The sequence below is a fragment of the Phaethon lepturus genome, unplaced genomic scaffold (genome assembly GCF_000687285.1).
Source record: "Phaethon lepturus isolate BGI_N335 unplaced genomic scaffold, ASM68728v1 scaffold30380, whole genome shotgun sequence".
NCBI lineage: Eukaryota > Metazoa > Chordata > Aves > Phaethontiformes > Phaethontidae > Phaethon > Phaethon lepturus.
Window position 1 is genome coordinate 25,177 of NW_010513179.1, and position 10,322 is coordinate 35,498.

At 37.6% G+C, this 10,322-nt stretch overlaps 1 protein-coding gene across 1 annotated transcript in view; it reads right to left on the reverse strand.

Annotated features, from left to right (window-relative positions):
* The window catches only part of LOC104622622 (chromosome unknown open reading frame, human C20orf194), a 30,505-nt gene extending 21,018 nt beyond the window's left edge, over positions 1-9,487 (reverse strand). Inside the window, exons 1-6 of the mRNA XM_010289464.1 lie at positions 9,382-9,487; positions 8,725-8,828; positions 5,191-5,337; positions 1,322-1,410; positions 996-1,094; positions 612-729 (exon numbers count right to left, since the gene is read on the reverse strand). Coding sequence (XP_010287766.1) covers positions 612-729; positions 996-1,094; positions 1,322-1,410; positions 5,191-5,337; positions 8,725-8,828; positions 9,382-9,487 — 663 coding nt within the window. The remainder of the gene's footprint in view (positions 1-611; positions 730-995; positions 1,095-1,321; positions 1,411-5,190; positions 5,338-8,724; positions 8,829-9,381) is intronic.
* Between the last annotated feature and the right edge of the window lie 835 nt (positions 9,488-10,322).

Sequence of the window (10,322 nt, forward strand, 5' to 3'; positions counted from 1 at the left end):
TTCCTGCTGCTTTGACTTTCTTGCTTACAGCGGATTTCAAATGTTGGAAAGCTACAATGAAATATTTTCTCTGAAAATGTTATTTAAAGCACTCCTTAAGTTTGACAATTGTTATTGCCCCTATAGAGAACTGAGTGTTCTACAGATAATATCAGCAAATGTTAAATATCATGTGCTACCTCTATGCTATTTAAAGGACTTTTATGTTCCAGAGAACAATTCAGTTAAATTATTCAGCAATTCATAAAAACAAGCTACTGCTTTAGGGCTAACTCTCTCTGGACATTAGAGAAAACTGTTCACTTGAAGATCTATGCCTCATTTTCTGCCTCTATTGTGTCAGGCTGAAGGGCCATTAGCAATTCCAAAAGACTGTTTAAATGAAAAAAAAATTAAGTCATGTAGTCAGAAAAACAGGGCAGAGCAATTTATTCTAAGAAACAGACTTGAAGCAAGTTCAGTGTGAACTGGTGGTATTGGAGAAGAAGGCAGAGAGCACAGTTAAACATACATCAGTACTTTACTGCATTGTCTGCAACACAAAGACAGACAGAATATTTGCTAAACAGTCTATACTAAGGATAGGAAGTATTGTGGGGTTGCTTCCTTACCTTATCACTTTCTGCTTCGCTATCAGGAACGATTTCTGACTGTTGCAATAAAATAGGAAGATGTGCCCTCATCACTGGCTCGTGACTGACGCTGCTGACCGTAAAATGTTGCACAAACCTTTCAAAAATAAAAGTTTTATTTTTTTACAATCAAGACCAAAAGATTTCATTCATATAAATAGTTGGGAAACTACTAAAATAAGACTGTTAAAAGGTCAAACAGAGGCCTCCTAGAGAGAAAATAATTAATCTCAGAATAAAAATATCTAGTGTGAAGACAGAGTTATTAAATAAGCAATTTTTAGATGAGTATTATATACACCAAAATATTTTTGCATTATTTCTGACAAAACTGATCCCTTGGAAACAAAAATAATTTCTCACCTCTCTAATTCTGGAAGGGCAGCAGATATTTTCAGCTCCCTGCATCTTTCCCCAGAAGGAAAAGACAACGCATTAAACAGCTTCTGAACATTGGCATGCCTAAAAGGAGCAAATTAATCAATTGGTTAGTTGAAAAAGAAACCTAGAAATTTACATTATTTAAACCAGACTGCTACACAGTAACTAGTACAAAAAAGTGAACATTGCACTAAGAATGCAGCAAATCCTTTTTGAACGGTTATCAAAAATGTTCAATAAGTGACATTTTTCTGACTGTAGGACACAGTTAATGTATAATTACACTGGAATAAGTGCCGTGAACTTACAGTCTCTTTTGTTCCACAGACAGGAATTCTTCCTGGACAACCTTTAAAGATAATCCTGAGTTTGCCTGGTTTTTCCACAAAGAGAAAACCTGGAACAAACCAGACCTCTGCATAAGCATCATAATTTTGCAAAATTTGTTTTTAATTTGTTTAGGAATTGTTTTTGTTAACCTAAAAAAATACATGCATTTTAGCTAGCCATTAAATATTTCACAACACTGGTTTTGCTGCAAGAATTCAAAATATGGAAGAAATCGCCACAGATCAGATTTTGTAAGCTTCGCTTTGGCTACACTGGAACTGCTTTAAGAAATAACATTACTGAAATGGTCTAGTTTTCCCCCACCTTCACACCTTCATAGCTAGGCAAAAAATTTACCCACCAATGTAACAGTAATAGTCACGTGTATCTTTTAGTTAAAGCATATGCTAACTATTTATAGTCCAAACTGCAGTACAGCAGGAACTGAATTAATATTAAGTCTCCTTTAAGTAGTATTGTAATTTTCATGAGCTAAGATTACAGCAATCATTTCTAGAAATTTAAGAAAAACTCTGTTCCTTCGCAAAAGAAAAGGGAGCCCTTCGTTTCTCTAGGGAACAGCGTTCTGGCTCACATCCTATTGCCCTAGCCAAGTCACATTAATATGAATGGCACTATGAACCTAGAAATCAGATTCAGATGAATCACAGAGTCATTTAAGTGTTCGGTATTTCCCTTCTTTTAATAAGTAAAGGCAACAGCCATTGTCATTTTTCACAATAATTTGCTGCAAGACAAAACAACTCGGGGGGGGAAGACTGCTTTCCATTAACAAATCGGCATCCTAAACACAAGGGTACGGAGATAAAAAACATCAAAATAAAATAAACTTTTGATATTAACAAAGACAATATTGCTTGTGAAGAAGGATCCAGGCAACCAACCACTTCAAAACACATACAAGAGACTAAGGAAAATGCCTACAAGGAATGGAAAGAAGAACTGGTCAACAGAAAATGGTATTCTGTAGAAGGCAAAAGGGCTAGGGATAAAGTGAAAACACAGGTCAGACTGAGACAGAACTCAAAGGAAATAAATCGGTCCTTTTTGTATAACTTAATGAACATTTTAAATAAGTGCTGCTATGGCATTAGAGAAGGTGAAGAAAACCAGAGAAGTAATACATCCCAAAGCCAAAGCAAATCTGCCTGCTCCCAATTAGAGTGAGGACGTGAAAGGTACTGTCCTGTCTTCGCAGGATGTGCAAACCAGATTCCAGTTCTGTGTGCTCAAAATCTTGCCAACATCTCAGTTACATGGAATTTAATAGACCTGGAGGAACAGGTAATTCCCTGTTCCCTGTTTCAAGGAGGCCTGGAATAATTAAAGCCTAGGTCTTGTAAGCGAGGAATCATGCCATATGATCGGAGAAGCATAAAATTAGCGCCTACATTTTAGTGAATCTTTGTAACTACAGGTCTGTAGAATGACTACTCTCTCTGTGACTCCGATGGCATGCAGACTTTTAGAAAAAAATTTGGAGGAAATCAATAAATACCGGAAGGTAAATACTAACAAAACACAATAACATGTTTCCATGGCTTACATACACAGGTACAGTTGATCTTATGAATAGTTTTCATTCATGAGATAACATTTTCAAGAGAAAAGACATGTTTCATCTCCTTGAACTTGAGCAAAGTAACTGGTATGGTGCCAGATGAGAAACTGTTGAACTGCAGAAACTGAAAGTCAGTACAGAACTGTTTGGCAAAAAGCTAACTCAAAGGAGGACAGGTCTAAATAGCACTGTAAAAAGCAGAAGGCTGGAGACATGCACCAGCAGAGTTGCTTAGGGAATGCCCCATGACACCCTTTGCAATGAATTTGGCACAGACTGAAGTGAATTGGCAGCATTTTGGGGAACTATGTTGAGAGGACAGTCTACACAGCCTTGAGATGCTTCAAAGAAAAACAGATTAACTGTAAGAACTGAAGAAACAGAAAGAAAAATAGGAGGAAAGCAAGTATGACTACAGTCAGCTGGTGTATTAGTGGGTAGCAAAAGAGAAAGGACCTGAAGGAGTTTCTCAAAAAATGAGCACAATCTATTAATTCAAGGCAGCAGTGAAAAGTAAAGGCAAACCAAGGGTATCTCTGAATGTTTTCAGAAGAGAGAACTTATTTGTTTGTTTCTTGTACAAGAAACAATCTCAGATACTACACATAGTCTGGAAATCTACAGACAATAAACAGATCAAAAGAAAAGTATTACAAGGATCAGAGAAAAAGAGAACTTTTTATAAGCATAAAATAAAACCAGATCCTTTTTAATCTATGAGGCTAAATAAGCCAGAAAGAATAGTTCTGAAAATTCTGAATACCTCAAGGATGGCCACTGGTAGAGCAAAAGAAAAAAAAAAACCAGACTAAAAAGTAGACCTAAAAAAACGGGCTGAAAATTCAAAAGCAAATAAAATATTCCCAATCACTCTCATAGAGGAACAGTGGGAGGAATCTAAACGCTTAAGATAAAAGGTGGAGGAATTTTATGGTAACATTAATAATACCAGTGGGGACTACTCACTGAGCTAGGTGGTCTTTTCCAGTCCAGCGTTATGATCGCATACTAAACCCCTTGTGAAGTCCTAAAATCTCCAAGCTCATTTCCTCAAAAGTGCTATTGTTATAAAGTTTTGTTTATTAAAAGCCTCTGCATTACAATGCATGAAGCCAATCTACTTAGAGAATAATACAATACCATATGGGATACTTAAAGACTTTAACAAAACTTCCCTAAGGATCACGATCCAAATGTGTCTAACCACAAAAAAACACAATAGAACCTCTGCCACTACATACAATTGCTGTAGCCAATTATACAGCAGTGCTACATTCAAAATGCAACTACTAGAAAACAAGCTTTTAGAGCACTCACTGGCTTCAGAAGACAAAATGAAAGCACATGGTGAGCATTAAACTTCACAAGCAACACAATCACTAGAAATGCATACATAAGTTACAGTTCCTCACACATGCAAGGTCCTAAGATCAGGAGCAATCATGCGCATGGGCACGACTAGGAAGACCTACATGGCAGGGCAGTCTGTGACAGTCTCAAGCCTGCAAGGTAGATGCCATAAGGTCACACAGAGAAGCAGAGTCTCTGGTTGGAAGAGAGCCTCTGGAGGTCTCCAGACCCACCTCCTGCTCAAAGTAGGAACTATTGCTGGCAGTACAGGTCAGCTCAGCCATCATCTTGTGCAGCCAAGTTTTCAAAATCTCCAACGGTGGAGATCCACTGGTTTGGGTGACCTGTTCCAGTCACTGCACCAGCCTCCTACTAACATTCAGTCTGAATCTTCAAAGTTGCAACCCACGGTTACCGCCCCTTGATATGTTATCTGCCACTACTGAAAAAGCTATCTGTAACAGTCCTTCCTACTGCAACACCCCGATTTTATAAAAAGGATAAGGAGCCTCAAAATCACATCGGCCATCTCTCTCAAGACCCTCCGTGAATCCCATCCAGCTTCACAGAGGTTTTCAATGTTTTTCCTAACTTGTTGCTCCCTCAGCATTAACTGCCCCTTCTCCTTTCCAAACTGTGATTGATCACAGAAATATACGAAAAGGTTTAACTTGTGAAGACTGATGAGAAAAAGAAGCTGAACTTTAACCTTTCCTGTATTTATTTTTCAGGTAACAAGCTTCAGTGGACTAACTAACATGAGCAATAAATCCCTTCTTCTTTCCAAAATTAATTAGTTAAGACAGACATCAACAAATTCACCCTTGCCACATAGAAAAATTGTGTGGTTTTCCCCCCACCCAAACCAATCTTTTTTTTTTTTTTTTTTTTTTTTTTTTTTTTTTTTTACTTTACCTGTGAATAAAAAGCCTTATAAATCTTTGTTTTAGGGAAAAGTGCAATCATCAAAAAGTTGTCTCGGGTATGGAATTCGATTGGTAGATGAGCAAGCAAAGAACTTTTGATGTCTATAAAGAGAGCAGCAACAATACTGGTTGAATCCTGGAAGAGAAAGAAACAGGACAAATTATAATTAACAGTTATTGGAAGTGGAAAAAAAAGCTTAATACATAAAATAGCAAAGATCAGAAGAGAACTACCACAGTCATAGCTAGGCACACATAAATATGTGAACATTCATTGGCCTGCACAGCACAGGTGTGGAGCAGAAGGATCAACTCACAGTGCTCCTCAGTTTCTACTTTGAAGCTATTAGAGATACCGTAAGCTTTAAAGAAAGCATCTGAGATTGTTCTAAGCACCTAAGCTTTGTCTTGTCCTTAAAAGAAAAGCTTGCATTTTAATATCTACTCTTTTCCCTCCACCAAAAACTAGACCTTTAGCCCCTTCCTCTGCTAATGCTTCACAACAAAGCCACGTTCATCTATACCCACTCACCTCCTCTGACACAGATATCCTGGAAAAATGAATTAAATGTCAGATAAAGAGAACAAAAGGATGGCACGGTGCTATTGCAAACTTTTTTTTACACCATGCTCTTGAGTTTCTGATTTGAAAGAAACCATGCTGCAATGAGACAACTATCAGGCCTGCAATTTAAAGTCTAGGTCACTTGCATGTTGGAAGTTGTCCTATTTCTCTCAGATTCTTTAATGAGCAAAGTTCTACTAAATCTACTGCTCCTTCACCTGAATTATGTCTTCACCAACAGGAAGCTGAAGCCCTCAACACCGGTCTCCCTCAGAAGCAATGAACTCAGATTGTCCAACTTTTTTTCTAATAAGACAACAGTGACCCTTGGTTTTTTGAATTTCAAGATAGGCATTTATGTACAACTTCGCAGGACGCTGAAGTGTTTTTTGATCAAGTTTTGATCTTTGACCTCTTTTCAGACATTAGAAATACAGTACAATTCAGCAGTGTGAAATATCCCTGGAAGACAGGGATTCCATTATTTAAGGTTCAAACCAGAAATCAAGTAACATCCATCTCCCTTTCAACAGAAGTGAACAAAGAACTTTACTTACAAACTTTCCAGACAAAAAAGCTCAAGTTGGGGAACACATACATAAGAATTGCTATCAGTTCAGAGACATTTGCAAACAGTAGCTCCACCCTTTGCTGACTGAGAGATTAATTATAAAAGTAATCCTCTCAAAGTCATTGAGGTATCTGAAGAACATATACAAAAATGCTCTCCTAAAAGAGAACACTTTCTCTTAAGAGAAAATGGCTTTTGGAACATGGTCCACAGACCCTGCATTCTGCAGGATAGCTTGCAGACTTCACAAGGAGCGACTAAAAGGTCAACTCATACATGCTGCAATCTGTATACGCTGTAGTGTGCAACAGAATGTGCTCCTCCTCCTGGAAAATATTTAGGGTTCCACAAATTGAAAAAAGCTGAAAAGAAGCAGCAATAATCCTCAAGGACATAAGGTTAAATGAATCCATTTCAAAATTTTACAAGATGTTGAAGTTGTTGTGAAATTTAAGTATTACTTAATAATAATTGTGCACTTGATTAATGGCCAAAATGAATGCTGAATTCAGGTACTCACAAGCTGAAATACTTGGTCTTAAGTAAGAGCTTAAAACCAAGCACATAGCATCTTAATTTCTATACAGTAAAGATGCTTTGATACAGTTTACTGAGACACTGAACAGCTACAGAAGAAAAAGAAATAAACCTGGGTGTTTAGAGACTGGGCAGCAGTGTAGCCTGTTGGGTTTTCTTTTACTCCCAGCATGGCTGGTACTAAGCTAGAATAGTGCTGCTTTACGAGATGGAAGATCTATTTTGACTCTGCTGAGATTGGGATGGTTTCTGCTTTAGACCTTCATGGTACAGTTTTGTGAGGGATCTACCCTGTCCTCCATGCACTCAGTGTCTATCAGCCTCAAGGACTTCAGGAGCTTAGGTGGCAGCTAGGTGCCCAGCTTCTCAGAATACAGAAGCTTGCAGAAGTGGAGACATTTTAAAGTTAAAAAGAGAAGCATCTAGCTGGCATGGTGATAGAACTACAAAAGAAACTACTTCGCATCACTTAAAGTCTTCGTATCTTTTCTTTTAATCCTAGCATTAAATTATCCGTTCTTCTCCATCAATATTGTTGTTACAGTAGCTTGGAAAAAGCGTACTAACAATTACCCTTCTTCTCCTGTCACTTCTTAACATTTTAAGTTCTCCACCCTTGCATTATGCCAAGTCAGTTGAACAATAAAATGCTCTCTGTCAAGGTTTAGCTTTACACAAAAATCTGGCATCAGTTCAAGAATGATAGCCAGGTCCCATAAATAGCTCGTTTTATGAAAGTGAGTGTCTTGAATCAAACAATAGAAGGAAGGTCAGTGTTAAAATAGCTTCTTAAACTACCAAGGGGCAATCAATATGATATACAAGAAAAGGCAGCTAAGGTAAGATTCTCCACTGTGTTTTCATCTCAATTGAATGACACACTTTTATTGTATTTTACTGGTTTCCTCCATTATGTGATGAAATCATAGAAACACAATGCTTTCTGGAGGTCACTAAAAAAAATATGTAATATTGTACCTGAGGAAAATAGAAACTGAAGGAAACAGATTCCACCCCCCCCCGCCGTGCTTAGAAAACAATAACCAACCAAAATAATCTCTTTTCCATTCTGAAAAGGTGATAGTTAACCCAACATCTCTGCCTTGAAGAAGAAAAAAAAAAAGCTGAGTTGCCATTATTAACCTAACTCTCAATTCCCGCTAAGCCAGAAGACCAAACTACTAGCATGGCAAGTTGGCCAAGTGAAGTGATGTAAGTTGATCACAAGAATGGCAGAAGTCTACACCTAACATTGTGTCTTTTACTGTAATTACTCAGAATACGTGTAATTCCATGCAACATGTCTTTCCTTCTCACTTCTCTGCCTGGGAAACGTGAACCAGTCCCTTCACCCTGTCAGTTATACAACACTCTGCGACAGTAGACAGACACTGCTCGTGACCTCTCCAGAGATAAGTAGTACACTGCCATGGACATTTGACTGAAGGTTAAATATATTTTGAACAGAAGGCAGCATTTCACCCTCCGATACACCATATGATTTCACAATGCCCTGAACTTTTCTCTATCCATCACCTAAGATTTCTAGATGTTTGATGAATGCAGTGTTCAGCAATTTTTCTTTTAATAAAAATGCAATTTTCCACACTACTATTTCCATACCACATTGATAATAGTCTAATACAAAATTCACTCCTCCCTACAGTTTAGCTAGTAAGCTTATCTAACTAAGCTAACCAATACCAAAAGTATAGAGATTTGCGTCAGTTACTAGTTTTACACACACACAAAACTGCAACTGCAATCAAAATTTTGTACCAGTAGCCCACAGAAGTACTGTTAAAAATTGATAGAGAGTTTATGACAGTAGGAACAAACAAAATACTCACCCCATCATAGAGAGAAATGGAACTCATATGTTTTTTTGAAATGGAAATGCTGCCATGGTGGGGATCAGAAAAGAGAATGCCATCAGAAAAGAAGTACAATTTGCCTAGAATTTAAAAGAAAAAAAACCATATTAGGTATATGTGAATATTTCAGCATCATGTGACAAATGCCTCTTCTTTCTGAGGAAGAAATCTATGTCCTTGCGGAAGTTTGTCATATTTAACATGCAGTACGTTTCAGTAAAGATTTGGGATAGTATCTAGACAGCATTCAGAGCATTCCATCCTTACTGGATCTCACCATCAAGGGCAGGAATCATGACTACGATTGCATTTGACTTAACCTTATCCCCTGGAGCCCACTTATGAGTATTCTGTGGCTCTTTTTTTTTTTTAAAGCAAATGAAAAATTCCATCATGTTGAATTGCAAACTTACAGAAATGTAAAACTGACAAAACAAGACCTTAAGGAAACCTTGCATCGAAAACAACTGAAAATTTAAACACTGTAACAAGTTGGTCAGATTTTCAGCAAAATGTCAATTATACTAACACATAGCATGCAGACAATTAAAAAAAAAAACAAACAAAAAACCCACAAGAGTTTTCCTTTCACTTCCTGACCAAGACAAAGTTTAAAACAGCAAAGCCCTTTACCTGCAGACTTGCATTTTCTCTTGCATATAGAGACAACTGTTACTGGGCTAGCAGTTTCCCTGGAAGCTAACAACCTAGTGACAGCCAAGAGAGACATGGCATTCATTCTATCGGTTTTCTTGCCAGTATACAGACACTTTGGTTTTTAAAAAACCTGCACAACCAGAGAAAGCAGCTGGAAAATGAGAAACAGCAAGGCTAGATGGTATAATGGATAAAAACAAAATTCCAAAGTGCTAGCGAAGACTGACATTCCAAACTGACATCAGTAAAAAGCTAATTTCCAACAGTCATCAGAAAGCCCTGAACAAATGACTAAGCAGGGGCTGCCAGCTGGACCTCTGCTACCAGTGCTGGACCATGCATTAAAAGCAGGATCACATCCCATACAGGGAAGCATGTGAGTCAGCAAAAGGGAAAGGTTAAATATTTTCTTGGGGGGGGGGAAGAAAGAAAAAGATGGCATTAGTCAGAGTTACGCTTCAAGAAAAAGAAAAGCCAAGCAGCAAAGTAACTAACATATATAGCTAAACACGACTGCACAGCTAGCTCAAACTATTAAACAATGCTTGGAAGAAATAATGAACAAACTATGACATTTTCCTCATGAAACAGCAACTTTAAATAAGATCCTTAATTCTGTTCAGTATTAAACTATCATTTTAATAAAAAAGAGCATGATATGAAATCAAATCACCATACTTAGATACACTATTTCAATAGCTACCTGAAAAACATATAGGCTCTGCTAACTATGAATGTAACTGTTTGAGACTGAAGTGTCTAGTCAACATAAAAACTGCACTGGAGAGACAGCTGCTATTAAATTAGGAAACACTACTATCACAAATTGAAGGTCCAAATTCAGAGCCTGTAGCAGGGAGACAAAGTCACACATAATGGCTTGGCTCATGGCCGAGCCCAGAGAGTTGTGGTGAACG